The 17,012-nt window shown below is 45.5% G+C and overlaps 1 protein-coding gene across 2 annotated transcripts in view; it reads right to left on the bottom strand.

The window, feature by feature from the left end:
* Window positions 1-2,044: 2,044 nt before the first annotated feature.
* Window positions 2,045-17,012, bottom strand: part of PLEKHM3 (pleckstrin homology domain containing M3) — a 200,162-nt gene continuing 185,194 nt past the window's right edge. The window contains exon 8 of one of the 2 annotated variants that reach the window (XM_066233577.1): window positions 2,045-6,525. In XM_066233577.1, the coding sequence (XP_066089674.1) occupies window positions 6,348-6,525 (178 nt within the window). In that variant the 3' untranslated portion in view covers window positions 2,045-6,347. The remainder of the gene's footprint in view (window positions 6,526-17,012) is intronic. The other variant, XR_010725696.1, reaches the window with a different exon arrangement.

Raw genomic sequence — 17,012 nt, 5'->3', positions numbered from 1 at the left:
GGCCCCCAAAATAGTTCTTGTATTTTCACTGGACCCTAAGTGTAAAAAGGTTGAGAACCACACTGCTCAGCAACTGAATTATCTGGCCAGGGTGACTGATGAACTTAGAAAAAAAAAAAATCTATCTGTAAGATTAATGTTAAGAGATATTTTAAAGGCCTAGTAGCTCACTTTCAATAAACCACAAATCTTGACTTTGAATTAACATCCAGGCTCCTCCTGGGCTTTCACCACCGCCGCTGCAAAACATTAATTTAAAGACGTTGTTATGAGAAGAGAAAGTACTTTCTGCATTGTTTATTGAGGGCAAGATAACTTTATACATTAGGAACTGGTGCACTTAAATTATGTAACAGATAACCATAAAAACTAGGGGACTCGTCAACAGTACAACTTCATTTCATATTATTACAGTTACTGATATTTTAAAAAATGATGTAAACAAATATATGGATAAGTGACAGCCAAACAAAAGGCAATGAAATCCCGACAACAGAAACAACATATGTATCCATATAAATTAGCACATTAGCTGTTACAAATTGCTCAACACAGAATGATAGAAAAGCCCCAAGCCCACACTTCCGTCAGTTCTGTAGCGCATGAGCAGACATAAGGGGAAACGACACTGTCCTGACCCAGGACGGAGGGAACACGTTGTGCAGAAGTCTCCTGCATCTCCACGTTCAATCATCTTCATCTGCAACCTCAGCAGTTTCCCTCTTTTCAGCATTGCTTGAAGACAGACTCTTTTCCCCTTCAATTTTCTGCAGTAGGCTATTGACTATCCACAAAACATTCTGTCAGATGACCAAAATCAGAACCTAGGCCTCCAACAGGGAAAGTCTAGTTTAATAATAGCTGAGTGGACGGCCTATGCTACACGGAACATTTCTGTCACAATGTGTCCAAGAGGCTTCCCACTTCCCCCTTGGAAAACTGGTGGCAAAATAAAACTTTTATATACAGAAAAGACATCCTTATGTTTATGTAATTTCTTAGCCTGAGAAAGACTAAGCTCATTGATTTTACAGATTCAAATCCAGATAACTGGTTTAATTTCTCTACCCATTAGAGTTGGTGACATCATGACATTCCCCTGAGTTTGGTTAATGAGACCAAGCAAGCAAATAAACAGAAAGAGTGATTAAAAAACAAAACAAAACCCAGCATAAAACAAAGCAAAAACATGTGATTTGCATCTTTTGTATTTCCTGGTAAAAGTGTCAATGGAGCTAAGAAGCCGATGTTTCTACCACTGTACTTGAACAACGAGGTTCCCACAGGAATCCTTTTTACTCTTAAGCTTAAGGCACCAGGTTAAACAAAGGTGAAAGGTCTGACATGCATATGGAATATGCAGGCTCCGAATGATCTGTATAAAGTGTAGCCATCAGGGGAGAAGCAAAGTGGTCCATGTGTAGGGTCCTGCAGGCTTCAAGTGGGTCGGATAGATTAGAAGCACTAGGCAGTACTATAAGGCACTCCTACGGGGAAAAGAAACAAACGGGATGGCAGAAGTGGAGGAGGAGCCACGGGCAGCCAGTTGTCCACTGGCCAGGGTACTAGCCACAAGGCCCGCATCTGGGTCAGGACTCAGGGCAAGGAGGGCCAGGGGAGGGGGAGAGGCCGGTCTGCAGCTCTACAGCCAATGGGAGGGAAGCTTCACTGTGCTGGGTTGCTGTGGGCGCCTGAATCTTCTACCTGGCAACACCTGGCTTCACTCCAGGCCTTTCTAACACGATGGCTTCTCTTTCCACAGGGAGGAACCAAAGCAGACCAGCAGCTGTCTCTTCACTTGAGTTTAACTGGAGTTTAACAATGCCTTCCATCACACCAGAGGCCACTTTATGGGCAAAGTGCCACGTGAGGTGATCATCTGGAGCCCCTGACAGCTATAGGTGTGCTGAGGCGGGTATGCCACACATTTCTCATGACTTTGACAAAAACTTTAACGAAGACTTAAATTTTTACCTGCTAGGATAAAACATCACTAAATCCCACTAAAGAAAACCCCTCAAGTTTGAGATTTTTGAATGCAAGGGAATTAGAATTGTTTATCAATAAGAAGGCTGTTGGGTGCCAGACTTAAATGTCCAAGTGTTATCCCACGTGACAGAAATCAACCATTGTCTGTTTAGAGTAGCTGTGCAGGGCCCATTCCCCATGACCGGGTCAGCCTAGAGCAGGAAGTCCTCGGCTCGGGGTGAGAGGTTACCGTGCAGAACACCTGTGCTCTAGTGCCCAGCCTGGACAAACAGGAACCAAAGAAAGAAAAGCGGCTCCTCTACCGGCTCCGTGCGTGTCCTGGGGGAGAGGAGTTCGTTTCTCTCAGTGTTGCCCCCGGTTCTCTACTTTTTCACATGATTTTAGAGTAAGAAAGTAGTAAGACAGAAAACTCGAGAAATAAAGGGGAAAACTGCATGTGTCTCTCTTTACTGGGAGAAGTAAAACTCTAAATAAAATCGCCTTTGTGTGGACTCCAGGCAGTAGGAGGATCAGGAGTCGGAGGTTTACTTCATAATCCAGCTATTTCAGTCCAGTACGGCAGCTCAGTGGAGACGCATAATTCTGCCCAATGTGAGCGGCGGCAGCGGCAGCAGCAGCTTTGCCCTAAAGCAGGAGCAGGACGGCCCTTGGCTTCCTCAGATGATGCTCTTTGCAGAAAGCACGGTGCGGCCTCCCGCGCTCCCCACCCTGCAGTAATTTACACATGGCCTTTTTGGGCCGGCAGGTAGAGAACAAACCCAGAGGTCTGGAAGCCAAGCCTTTTCGGGGAGGCACGGGAAGAAACTGTCCTGTGTCAGTGTTCAGTGTGCACGTTCGCAGAGACAAAACCAGAGGCCAGTCCCCATCCACGGGGACTCCCTCCAGCTTGGCCAAGGCTGCTTACAACAGCTAGTGACATAAACACCTCGGCTCTCACTGCGGCGGGGAGGAAATGATGGCACAGGTCCCCTTGCAGGAGTCGGAAGGATTCCAAGGAGTTGGCTGGAAGCCACAAGTCTCAAGTGCTAGCAATATTCCCTTCCTGGCGGAGGCCCAGTCTAGAACAAGCAGAGTATTACCCCCTAAGCTAATCAACTGTTACAGCTCCTAAAAAAGATTACCCTTCAGCACTCCTGACACGAACACGACTCTGCTCCGGTCCCCTGGAGAGGCCGGCAGCAAAGGGAGAAGACAGGCATTCACATGGTTTTCACATAAAGCAGCTTTGGAAAGAACACAGTTGCATTCCAGTTGACTGCTTTTTAAGTACTCTGTGGCCTTCCTGCAGCGGTGCAAAGTGAGGCCTATTTTAGGACCTGGCTTCTTCACTGCGGCCGTAGGTGCCAACATCTCCCCAGGGTTGGGCGTCTCACCCTCGAGCTCCTGGCCCCGTGAGGAGGGAGTTCCTGACGCGACACCCCTGGGAACGGGCCTTTGAGAGAGAAGAGGCTCCCCTGAGTAGGCTGCCAGCTCTGGGAGATTAATTGGCCATTTTCTCATGTGCTTTATGTGCAAGATATTTAATATGAGATGAAAAACGGAACACGAGGGGAAGCAGGTATTCGCTTGGTCTTACGGAGGTGGTAATCCACAGATCTGCTTTTGTTTCGACAGTTTCTAAGCAGTGGAACAATTACCTAACCATACACACAGCACGTAATTTGTCAGCGCTGGAAACAGTAAGGGCGTTCATCGGCTCCATCCAAGGCGTTCTGGGCTGAAAACAGCAACTCCGAGTTTTCACGGCAGACAGACCCCGCTCCTGAGCCGCCCTGCCCTGTCCTGGCGGATTTTGGTGGTGGCGGCTTCTAGCCGTGAGGGCCTGAGGCTGGCACCGACCAGGCTGTCAGAAATGCCCAGGAAAGAGAGAAACCAGGAGCTCCTGGGAGACGGTTCCAGTTCTGGGTAGCTGATGGTGATGGCACATCTATTTTTTTCCCTTTTGAAAATAAGCAGAAAATGATGGGAGTGGAAAGCTGTCCTCAGAAGTTCACAGGGACTGCAGATATTTAGCAGCCCTCTGAGCGGGCCCTGGTGACAACAAAGGCCTTTAGAACAGGGATCCAGGATTTGACCCCGACTCCTGGTGGGTCTGACCTTGGGCGCCTGTGTGGTGGGACAAGAAATTCCATGCACGGAGCAAACAAGCGGGAAGGGAGGAGCCCGCCCTGCACTCAGGCCTCCGCGTGCGCCCGGCGTGCTGGGGATGGCCTCGCTGACAGTCGGAGTCACAGACACATTAATTACAGCGAAGGCAGAAGTCAGCCTCAGCGACGGGAGTGGGGAGCGAGGGGAAAGGCACTTTGCCATCAGAGCACATCTGTTTTATAATAAGCAGGTCCATAATTCTTCTTGTGAAAGACCCTGTTCTACTATATCTTCTTTGAGGCTGAAAAATATACTGTATTTCACGAAGGGGAGGAGGAAAGAGATGATCGAATTTGTTTGCCTGTTTGCCAAGTGCTTGTTTGAGATTTTCCACCCCCTTTTTTGTGTGTGCACGATACTTTCTATAACTAGTGTGTGTGTGTGGAGGGGGGGGGAGGGGTCAACCTGTTTTTCCAAGAATAAAAGGCACCGTAAGACGTCTCAGGAATGGGGCCCTGGCCTCTTAACAAGTCTTCATGCATTGGATACAGCTACTGTATAATCAGGAAATAAATGCATGCGTGGTGCTCAGCTGCTCGGTGGAAGTGTGTGGTCTGGGGCCAAACAACTGGCAGGAGCTGAGCGGAGAAGTGCTTATACCTGACAGCCTGCACAAGAGGCAGTCTGAACGCCATGTCTCTGAATGGACAGACGTCATAAGCTGGGATCTGGAGGGAGCAAGGCAGGGGGAGGAGGAGCTGAGGGGTTAGATGCACCACTCTTGCAATATAAGCTTATTTTCCTGTTCTGGGAAGAGTCTAAGTGGGAGGAATGGGAGCCGTGACTTCCAGTGTCCTTGTACCTGCCGCTTCTGCCTCCGTCACAGCGGTCACTACCCTGTTTCCTGGAAGGGCACGGGAGTGAGGGAACACTAACCACCCCACCACACAGCCAAGCAATTTGTTCCAGTTCTCTTTCCTACAGTATTATTTTGGCACTTTTTGTTTTACTTTAAGGTGGCAATGATACATATGTGTATATATTTATTTAAACGGTATTAGATTTAATTCACTAATTAGAGTACTTTCTTAAGTTGGGTACTTTCTTAAGAGTCTAATGTTGGTAGTAGTTCCAGGTTAGTCTCTCTCTCTTTTTTTAACGATTAAAAAAATGTGAAAGTAGAAGAGGTTCCATTGACAAAGGTCAAGATGAGCGTGGACTGAAGAGAAATGAGAAATACAGCATCTACAAGGGCAGGGACTGCCTACACAGGGCTCCATGGAACGGAACCGAACACCGTCTCCTGGAATGGACGCACTATACATCTGCCAGTCTGCACACTGATGCATTTAACAACAACCCTCAGCAACGTCCTCTAGCCAGCACCGTTAAAGTATCATAAACATCACCCATGGAGCCCCTGGAAGGTGCTCAGAAGAGAGCCGTGTTTACAACCTGGCAGAAACGGCCGAGGGTTGCATCACCAGGCGGAGGTGGGGTTCGTACCAGCAAACAGAGCAACGACATGCAGCGGCGGGTGGCAGAGGTCTCTTCTTTCTCAGGAAAAACCCTTTCCTGAGGTGGACTTCAAAGCCAGAACTAGCTCTCCTGATAACCGAGGGGCACATGCTTTCTGTGAGGGGGAGCCTGCACTCCTGATTTCCGAGCACGGGGCTCAGCTTAGGTGATCCCCACCGAGGTGACAGAGCCCGGGACACCGGATCCCGGAAAGATCCAAAAGTAATTCCTGTGTTTTGAATATTTTCTTAGGAAACAGATGGTGATAGGTACTTGCCTCAGTTATATTATTGGCTATCAAGGCTAAATAAAAATAAGTAACACAAAAATAACCCAAGTGCTGTTGTTCGGTTGGAAATGCTTCCTCCTGTCACCTATGTAATCAAATGGCCCCCCAAGAGCCAAAAGAAGAAAAGAAGAAAGAAAAATGTCTGTACCATAAAGCACTGTGTAGACCCCCTTCTGCACGGGAGCAAGCAGCTGGAGTCCGTGGCTAAGTATAAGTCAGCTACTGGTAGGTTTTTGAGCCACAGAGGCTCCATGGACCTTAGACATCAACTTATACAGAACCTACGTACAGTGATGTGTGTACATATACATGTATAATTACATCTCTACATCTAGCTGAAGATGAGACACACTCTTCCTCCAGAGGGGCCTAGCTGGCTAGCTAGGAAGCCGCTGGGGCTGACAGATCGCTGCGAGGTCGCTCCCTGGCCTTGGGCTCCTCCCTGGCTTGGGCTCCTGCCCAGTCAGGTGTTCTGGTAGGACAGCTCGAACATGCTGCAGGCCTCCTCCAGGCTCTCGTCCACGTTCAGCCTCCGCCAGAAAGACTTCTGCTTCTTCTGCAGCTCCCGGCGGACACACCTTGGGCACGGGACGGACTTTTCTTTGCACTCAGAATGGAAAACGGCTCCACAACTTTCACACCTGTAAAAGCCAACCAGGGACATGATGAGCAGGGTTGAAATGAGCAGGACACAAACGCCTGAAGTCCCGTGGCCTCTGGGCAGCTCGGGACACATTTTATTCCAGATGGCCCTGCAGCTGGGAAGAGAAATGACTCATAGAAATGCACGTTTTCCTTTTCCAAATGTTCAAGGTTGAACTGCACTTGAAAAACTTTTTGTGTGTGTGTGATGAGAACTAGCTGGGGAAGGCTTTGGGCTTACCAGTGGAATGGAGCCAGCACTCAATAGCAACTCCGTGATCCTAGTGACGACGGACACAGCTCCTGCTCGGATAGCTTCCTCTCCGTGGAGAAAGAAGGCTGTTAGTAACTCCAGGAGGAGGTGGCAGAAAGCGAGAGGGAAGGGCCTTTCCAGCTGGAAATGCTCCTCACGCCAGGGAACCCCGGTGTTCCAGGCATGAGAACCAGCTTTCTGCTTTGGTTAACACGAGCCAAGTGGCTCCCCATTAGTTCCCTGCCTCTGTTGGACAGTATGGGAAGGTGAAATGACATATTTTCATTTTTTGAATGCTATCCTGCAGTCTGTTGTTCTTATGAGTTTTTCTTTTTTTTAAAATTAGGAACCCTCAGCCCAGCCTTTTAAGCCAACCTTTATAAAACAAGGGGGAACAGTAAAGCATGAGAGCGAGGGAGAGAACATAGATTCTTACAACACCCAGATAGTGTAATTTGTAAGAGGAGACATTCCAGGTGGATGACTAGTGTGTTGTTTGGCTTGGTGGTGGAAGCCTAAGCAGGAGGCGACACGGCTTGTTTTGACTGCGAAGTCTTTAATAATGAGTAACTGACAGGCCCGACTGTAACTGCATTGGTGGGTGGCTTGCCAATGTGGATTAATTTCTCATTCTTCCACACATGAGCGACAAGTGACTATTAACTTGCTCCCAGAGCCCAGGGAATTGGGCCCACGTGATCTTGTTCAACCAGCAACATCAGGAAGGGGCCAGCACTGGACCAGGTCCAAAGCCAGCTGTGGCTACCAAGGAACCCGTCCTCAGGGCTCAACCTGACTCCTCTCTTGCTTTTCCTGTCGTCTCCCGAGTTTTGCTCCTGGGCTCTGGATGAGCACCATTCCCTGGCCGGCCCCTGGCTTGTCCCTGGCACCAAGCGGCATTCCGAAAGGCCTGTCACAGGAGGATCTTCCTAGCCTCCCTTCCCCCAGGAGAGAAGGCAGTGACTTGGAGGGGAGTCACTGGGGAGGGCTAGGCTTAGGGACAGAAAGACGTCTCTCTCTCTCTCTCTCTCTCTCTCTCTCTCTCTCACACACACACACACACACACACACACACACACACACACCCCGCCCCAGCAGCCAGCAGTCTCGCCCCCAGTTCGGCTCCCTGGGCCCAGTAAGGAGAGTAAGCAGGCAGAGGGATAGCTGACTTCCGGACTCACTGGCACATCACCTTCTGGACGTGTGACTGCTGTGGACTGAATTGTGCCTCCCCTGTCCCCACTCCAATGTTGAAGCCCTAACCCTCAATGTCACCATAATTGGAGATAGGGCCTTTAGAAGTAATTAAGGTTAACTCATAAAGGTGGGCCCTGGTCTGCTAGGATTAGTGCCCTTACAAGAAGGGACCACAGATTGCTCAGGGGAAAGGTTGCTGAAGGACTGCAACAAGGTGGCCATCTACAAGTCGCAGGAGAGCTCTCCCAGAGACCACACCCTGCTGACCCGGACCTGGGCCCCCAGCCTCCAGGACTGAGAGGAGTAAGCCAGCCCTTCTGTGGTCTTGTGTACCACAGCCCGAGCAGACTAAGACTACGGCCCTGAGCAAGGCACGCCAGCTCTCTGCAGTTCCCTTACCCGTGAGGCGGAGACACTGACCACACACCTCACAGGGGTGCTGTGCAGCTCAGACAACACCTGGCAGGTAGTAAGTGCTCCGTAGAGCTATGGCTGCTCTTTCGTGTCAGCAGCTGCCTTTCTGCGGGTCTTCATTTCAACTGGCTTCCCCCACGTCACCGTGGTGACCTGAGGACATCCGGGTCAGCCCCTTGATTTCATAGACAAGAAGACTAAAATTCTAAGAGGAAAAGTGATTATCTCCTGAGGACACAGTGTGTTGAAGACTGTTGTGCCTGGAACTCGGGACTCCGGCAGCCCAGCTGTGGCTCTCACTGAGAGCCGGTCCTCCAGGCGAGAACAGGTGCCCTACGGTATGGAAACGCAGGGCTCAGAGCCCGAACGCTCGTGTCCAAATCTGACATCTTCCCTGGAGTGATCTGAGCAAGCGGTTTACTTCCTTGGTGCTCCGAGGCTGCTCACAGGGACTTTCTTCCTGCTCACTGGGGTCTGCCAGACTGACGTGGGTGCGTGTTAGGACAAGCCGAAGGGCAAGGGCTCCCAGGAGCGGCTGTGCGTGGCACCATCTCTCATGGCGACTAGTCCTCTCGACACTGGCGCTGTACTGGCCGGGGCGGTAGATGAGCTGGATCATCCCTAGCATCTCTCTGCCCCCAGCACCTCGCTGCTTCCCGTGGGGATGAAGGTCAGGCCGAGGGCTGCCTAGAGCCCCTCTTTTCTATACCAGCTCCTCCCCGGTGGCAGTGGTTTTGTCCCCACTGGGTCATGACTCTGTGTAACCTCCTATCAGTGAAGTGACACTAATGGTGGCTTTATCATATAAATTTCCTCCTTCCTGCCCCCTTTGCCCTGCTGAGCTAGTCAGTGATTCACACACATGGGGATGTTGCCCTAGGGAAGCGATTGATAAGGAGAGAGCCGCTGGGTTCCTTCAGTGCCACTCCCTTATCTGTGCTGATACCAGGGCCCCGCCCCCCTGGTGGAGGTGGAGTCTTATCGGATATTTCTGGTGCAGTAAACACCCACGGGTGATGGAGGGCCGGGTGCACCTGCTCTTTCTAGCCAAAGGTCAGTAACCGAAGAAAAAAAAGTGAGATAAAAAATTAATGATTTCAAAATAGAACCAAATCCTATTTTCTAACAATTTGTAACCCAGCAGGCATCTTTTGAACTGAATAATGGATAGACTGATCAATGACCTTCCCAAATTCAGAGGCTCTGTTGTTAATTTTCCCCTGGATTTTTTCTTTAAAGGACAAGAATAAGGGTAGGAAAAGGAAGGAGGAAGAGAAACTGTTCTCTTATGCCAATTTGATGGAGCTCTGTAACAAAAATGTAATCAATGTGCAGGAAAAATAAAGCTTTCCATTAAAAGTGCAACACATAGGCAAGCTCCTCTTTAAGAATAAGACTTTATTTAAAAAAGGATCTTTCACTTTAAAAAGTCACTGCCTCTTTAGTATTTACTGACAGTCCTGACTGTATTTAAAATATGATTTAACAAATGCAACTTTTCAGGACATATCTTTTATGTAAGGCAAATCTACTAGTGTAATCATCTGTGCAGAAAATTGCCACGGAAAATGAAAGAGAAATGTCCCCTCGGTGTTCCTGAGTGATAAATCAAAGGGAAGCCGGCACCTGCATTTCTAAGTCACCCAGCCCAGCCATCAGCTGTGGCCTTGCTTTTGCTTGTTGCTGTACGGAACAGAGAACAAAGACCTATGTCCTCCCTGCCCAGTGTCAGAGAATGCCACCGCAGGCAGACATACTGGCTGCAGACCACCGCCAGCCGATGGGCATTTCCTTTGCTTCACTTAATCCAGGCATCTCAAGCTCAGCACTACTGACATTTGGGGCCAGACAGTTCTTGTTATGGGGCCAGTCCTGTGCACTGGGGGATGTTCAGCAGCATCCCTGGCTCCTCTGCTCACTGGATGCTAGTACCACGCCTCCTCCACTGCCCCCATTTGTGACAACCAACAATGTCTCCAGACACTTCCAAATGTCCCAATGTCCCCTGGGGTGGAGGTCATCCCAGTTGGGAACCACCGACCTAATCTATCTGGAGAGGTCATCGCAGAGGAAGTACCCAGGAAGTAAGACAATGCGCCTCCAGGCTTGTCCTCATACCTGTTCATATCACTTTGACAAATATATATGTTTAATATATCATTTGATTAAAATAGCTGAAATTCACTAGCATTAACTATCCCGTGTTTTCGAAAAATAAATCAGAACATCATTTAAGAAGTCAATGCCCACGACACAATTCTTTGTATTGCTCTGTAACCCTTAAGTTTCTATCGACTCACTGATCTTTCAGTCCTCCCCAAAGCCATCTCGGTGGCAGGCCCTCAGTCGCCTTTATTTGCTCTTCAGCCCAGGACCTTTGGCCAGTTTCTCTGTGGCATCCTTTGCTTCTTCATCCCTGTCTGAGCCATCTATTTGCTCCATAACATAAAGTGCTCTTATGTGACCAAAGCAATCAGGCTTTAGCAACTACTACAGTGGAGACCGGTGGATATCAGTGAGGCCACTGACTGCATGGGGAGAGGGGACCAGAGTAAGGAATCCAGAGTCCCTGCCCAGCTTAGCCTTAGAGCCGCTGGGATCTTGGGTAAGTTACTTCATCGCTGAACCTCGCTCTCCACAAAAGTAAAAGAGAAGATTGGATTAGACAGTGTCCAAGGTTCCTTCTAACGTGTCGATTTCGCGCGGGAGGGAAAAGGCTCCTCTGAGCTTTGCCCTCCTCCTTCCAGACGCCCCTGTCCCGAAGTCTGTGGATGAACGCAGGGGAAAGGGGCCTCGTGGGCCTCTCGTGGGAAAGCCCCTGACTGACGGAGCTGGGACTGGTGAGATAAGCCTCAAAGTGAAAAGCATTATTTTAAATTTTATTTATTTGAGATGACTAGCCAAAAGCTATGAAATAATTTATATGAATTAGTACAAGAAGCTCTGACTAATTAGGAATTTGGCCAAAAGGAGCTGACTCCTCCCCATTTCATAAAATTTCAATTAAATATTAAGGATTGCTTTCGAAGTCTTCTCCCATCCTCATCAGCACCAAATCTCTCCAAGAAAAAAAAAAGGGATTGAGGCTTTTGAGGGTGAGGGGTGGGAGCTGGCTAGGGACAACAGTCATTTGCCCCCCTGTACAAAAGTATTATTGTGTTTGAACCATTGGGACAGCCACATTGGCATGAACCAGGTACACATCAGCCCCGAGACACCGTGGGATGTGGGACCAGAAGGGAGGAACTGAGCTGCCTTGCGGAAGCTCCAGGGAGCAATGGCATCCATGATCCCTGTGTTCCCTGGGAAACTGGGCCCCCTTCTCGAGATAGGGGAAGAAGAAACACCTCTACCATTTGGGGGCAACACAAATCGCTTTATACATCTTAATAAATCACCATAGAACAAGACTCTACACATTTTACTAACAGTCGTTCATCTGAAAATTAGCTTACTGACTGACTTATGTTAAGTGAGAGAGAAGTTCATAACCTACAGATCTAATAGTCAATTGCCAAGAGGTGTAATAAGAACATGGCGTTCTTATTACAGCTATCAAAACCAAGAAAACCAACCTGCTACAAACTAACAGAACTAGATATACCCAGGGAAAAAGGTTTGCTTCTCAAATATTATGGCAAAGAAGCAAGAATTCTCGGCTGTAGACAGTTTCCTGTTCTGGAATGCTGATGATGTGAGACCAATTAGAGACAGGCTCCATGGCTTTGTCTGCACCCTTCCAGATTCTAGCTGCACACAGGAAGGTCACAGGAAACTGCTCAAGGCCCCTGCCCCAAGCTGAGATCATGAATGCTTCTGCTCTGTTGATGTTGGGTCCTACTCCTGCTGCATTTTTATTTTTGGCTCAGGCAGTGACCTCAGATATTTCACCAGGATTCAGATTCAGCCTTGAGTTTGGTTGGACCTCTGACAAGCGAAAGGACAGGCCTGCAGAGCAGGGTAGAAGTCTGGCGGATTTCCACACGGCAGAGCCCACAGTGACTAGGGTGGGGTGCAGAAGTATGCGCACATTATTAGGCATGCGAGCATGGTTTGGTAGATAGCTGCTACATAAGGCGCCCTACAGAACCACTAGCTATTATTGGGTTTCCAACAAACCAAGATGATTATTTAAATTTCTTAGCTAAGGGAGGTAGTTATTTGGCCTGGTTATTTTAATGTTTTGGGTAGGTGTTTTCTTCTGTTATTGTGTCAGTCAATAAACGTAAGCAAACAACTTATAATTTGCTTGAAGAAGAAATCAGCCAATATTACATACAGTACATGACTGAGTGAGTGCCTATGGGCTATATATTTACTTACATATTTTAGAATACAGACAGGTGTTACTACATATTCTAAGATAAAATAAATTCGATATGATGTCACAGATTCACTCTATTGGGGGAAACAGCAGGGTTGAAATAAGAAAGGTTAACACACAGTTTCAGTAAGAAGGCGATTATGGTCGGCGCTGATGGCTGAGGAGAATCCAAGTTTCAGAGCCACCGCTGGGCACCACCTCCAGGCAAGCCCTGCGCCAGGATCACCAGACAGTCAGGTTATCCACACGCTCCAGAGGCCCCTTGACTCCACCACAGACGCAGGGGAGGCGGGGACAAAGAGCAGAGAGTGTGGAACACTGGATTCCAGAACTGCTGCTACACCATGGGCCTCTCACTGTTAGGAGTGTTCACTGCATTTCCCTTTTCTTTTTGGCTGAGGATAAGGATATGGGGGCTAAAAAGGTATCCATGCGGTTTGACTAGAACTGTAAGAGGCTGGAGAAGATCCCACTCCTCTGGCCACATGTCTGGCAGATGAAGGCGTATATGTGCTCGCCTGTAAAGCTATTCCAATAGTTCCGAATGGTGAATGCAAATACAGTAGATCAGAATTAGACGTTTAAATTAGGCAGCATCTGTAGGGCCCTTTGCCCACGCTTTTACCTAAATTATCTTTCCATTAGCTCTCTGAGCTAGCTACCTTTTGTTTTCCTACTTTTAATAAGTCAGTCAGTAAACATAAATGAAATGAAAGTATAAAAATAACAGTGGCTTATTTGGTCCCAGGGCTAGTGAGTGATCAGCTGTGGGCTGGATGCTGGTCTACTGACTTGAAATCAGGCCCTTCCCCCATTATTGGTCACTTGCTCCTTTAAGTTATTCAAAACATCCCTAAATACCTGCTAAGACCCAAATCTGGGAAGAACAATTGGTATGTCCTACAGTGATCTTTTTATTTTCCTCTTAGTCCCCAGAGGTAATTAAGGAAGGCTTTGCCCTGACTGCACCCACAAAGCATCTGGCTTTAACAAGCCCTGCACTTTTAATTTGTAAACCAAGCTCCGCTTTGACAAAAGCTTTACCTAAAATCTTGGCTTTGAAATAGAATGTAAACAAGAGTTAATTAATTCATTTGTTAATTTTGCTAGCCTACTGGGGACAGTAACTCCCTGTTGTTACCTTTAGTGCAAATGCTTAATACAACCTCTTGATGATTTGTGGATGGTAACAGAACTTCTCAACAATATTCTATGTAGGGTATAAAAGCATAATGGATTTGACCTGGATGAAACAGTTTTTTGGGATTGGGAAAAACGGATACTTCTGACACTTTTAAGCTTATTTATTTATTTTATTTATTTTTATAGTTCACCTGGCAGCGAATATAATTCTCAACAAATGTCCATCTCTTGGGGATTACTTTAGGAAAATCTTAATTAATATTAGAAAAGTAAAGGAACTGCAGAAGGATTTAAATTTTTTCTACGATTTCCGGAAAGAGCTAGAATATATTATAGTTGTAGCCACAGAGAACCATAAATAAGAGCAATGGCTTTCTGTAAGAATTCTTAAGGCCGTTCAAAACACCAAGAGCCCAAGAGATATCTTGCTACATCTAAGACAAAGGAAGGGAATATGAGAGTATTATCAGGTTAATGCAGAATAAAAAAACCCCCAGTAATCTTGAATAATCTTGGCATAGACATAGATTCCACTGATTCCCCAACTCTACCTTTTTTATGTAAAAATTAAAAATTTAACTGTCAAGTTTTGAAGTAAGCCTCTTTAAAAGAAATAATTTATAAGGATGATCTGTATTTAAGACTCTGAATAGGATTTACTTCCATTTAACATATTACATTTCAGTTCCTCAAAGTACTCAAACACTTAATGGAGCCAAAATAAAAGAAAATTTTCAAGCATGGCTAATTAGAAAAATGCAAAAAAGTTCAGAAGGTAAACCAAGTCTAATTTTATGAGCAGCATTGTCAGTTGCTTAGGAATAAGTTAGTGATATAAATTTAGGAGAAAAGCTTGCAAAGAAACGATCCAAAGTGTTTCATCATAACTTCAGACTAATCTCCTATTTGTTGCCTCTCACCAATACAATTCTCTTAAGATGCTATTACATAATTTTCTAATACTCTAAGTATTCTAAGCCAGTGACCCTCAAAGTGTGGTCTCTGGACCAGCCAAACCAGCAGCACCAGGAATTTGTTAAAAATGCAAATTATCAGGTCCAGATCCAGACTTACTGAATCATAAATGAGGGTGGGGCCCAGCAATCTGTGTTTTCACAAGCCCTCCAGAGAATTTCATGAATGTGAAGGTTTGAAAACCATTGTTCTAGGCCAATCATTTCCAGACAGCAGACTAATATTACGCAGAGCTGTTCTAAATATTTAAAACAAAAATATGACTTTGCAAAGCGAAATTAGGAAGTGATTAGCTAATGTTTTTATATAGGGCTTTACATTTCATATATATTATTTTCTTAAAGCTAATAGATAAATCTCATTTAATTACAAATAATAGGTAGTGGTTTATGTTATTGGCATTTTGCATGTTTTTTTCAGTAAATTAGTTTATGCCTCGTGCCTGTTTTATATTGACTTTTACTTACTGACTTTTAAAGATTTTTTATATTCAGGAAATCAGTACTTTATCACATGTGTTAAAAATATTTCTCCAAGTTTACTGTTTAGATTTGTTTTTTACCTACAGAAATTTTAAAACTTAATATTTCTTATGTTCTTATTTATTACTTTTTTTAGTGAGAGAGGAAGAGACAGAGAGAGGGATAGATAGGGACAGAAAGACAGGGAGAGAGATGAGAAGCATCAGCTCATAGTTGTGACACCTTAGTTCAGTGGTTCTCAAAGTGTGCGCCAGGGTGTACTGGTGTGCCCTGGAAGATTTCGAGGTTTGCCCTATGGTATTCCAGAGAAATATGTGCCTGTTGGGGACCAAAAATCCAACAGAGTTTTTGGAGTTGAGATTTTTGGGGGACAGAGGTGTGGGGAATTGGCTATAAACTGACAGTCTGCCCAACCCCCCACCTCACTTGCCTGATTAGGTTGAAAAAGGCTGTTAAGCTGTGGTGCTGGATTGTTTACACTACCCCCATGTTCCCTGAAAAGACTGGAGGCAAGTTTCTTCTATCCTTTGTTTGGTGTAAAGTTAAGATGATATGTATGGTGGGGGTTTTCTGCAACTTGGTAAAATTCTTGGGTTGCCTTAGAAACATGATCAAAGATCTCACTGATTTGCTAATGGCCCACTTTGCCCTATAAATAAAGCAAGATAGGGTCTTTGGGCACATTTTGTTCTTGCCAGCAGCAATTACAGGGCTCTCCCAACCCCTTATTTTCTTAATTCTTCATATATTCTTAATTCTGCACCGTTCCCACTTGGGACCTGGAATTACTAGCTGTGCTGGTTCGCGGCATGTGCCCAGATATAAAAATAAATACAGTTACTCTATTATACCATTTCATTATGGAAATACTGCTCTTTTTGTTAACACATCATTATTATATTTATTATTAACACACCATTATATTATTTTTAGATAAATACACCCAAATAAAATGGATAGATTTCTTAAAAAGATACATGATATTGAAGAATCCTATTCTGGAAGTGAGCAAAAGTTAAGTGTAAATAATATAAGACTTGAAGACTGACAGGCAGAATTTAATTTATAGCATTTTCCATCACTTAACACTGAACAATATGATTAGATTAGAAACCCATTCATGGAAGCTTCAAGTAATTTTGGTTTAACATAAACAGAAGAAGAAGAACTGGCAGCTATATCCACTGATCGTGGATTGATGATTAAACACAAGGAATTGTCTCTTGAAGCCTTCTGGATTTCTATAAAAGAAGAATATGTGGCAATATCTAAAAGAGCTTTGAACATTTTACTACAATTTTTAACATACTATTTATGTGAATTAGGCTTTTCTATCCTCAACACAATTAAGAGTAAAAAGAGGAATTCTTCAATGTATTGATGAGGAAATGAGAGTTTGCCTTTCAAATAGTATATGCTCAAACACTGAAGAAATCCCTAGGACACATCAGGCTCATGTTTCTCATAAACACAAGAATGAAAAAACTTAACACGTTCACGCTGGGACCTGCCAAATTTACTAAATATTACTAAGAATGTATCTACATATATATAACTTTTTTGTCTTTTTAAAATTTTTTAACCCCTTTTTTTTCAAATTCTAAAAAGTATAACTCAAAACATGTAACATAAAAATGTTTTTAATGTCAGAATAAATTTAATTTTGTTGTATTTATTTCATTTAATTACCATAAAAGC

Source organism: Saccopteryx bilineata, chromosome 5 (assembly GCF_036850765.1).
Source record: "Saccopteryx bilineata isolate mSacBil1 chromosome 5, mSacBil1_pri_phased_curated, whole genome shotgun sequence".
Lineage (NCBI taxonomy): Eukaryota > Metazoa > Chordata > Mammalia > Chiroptera > Emballonuridae > Saccopteryx > Saccopteryx bilineata.
The sequence above is the reverse complement of the archived record's forward strand: the minus strand, read 5'-3'. Positions and strand labels throughout refer to the sequence as shown.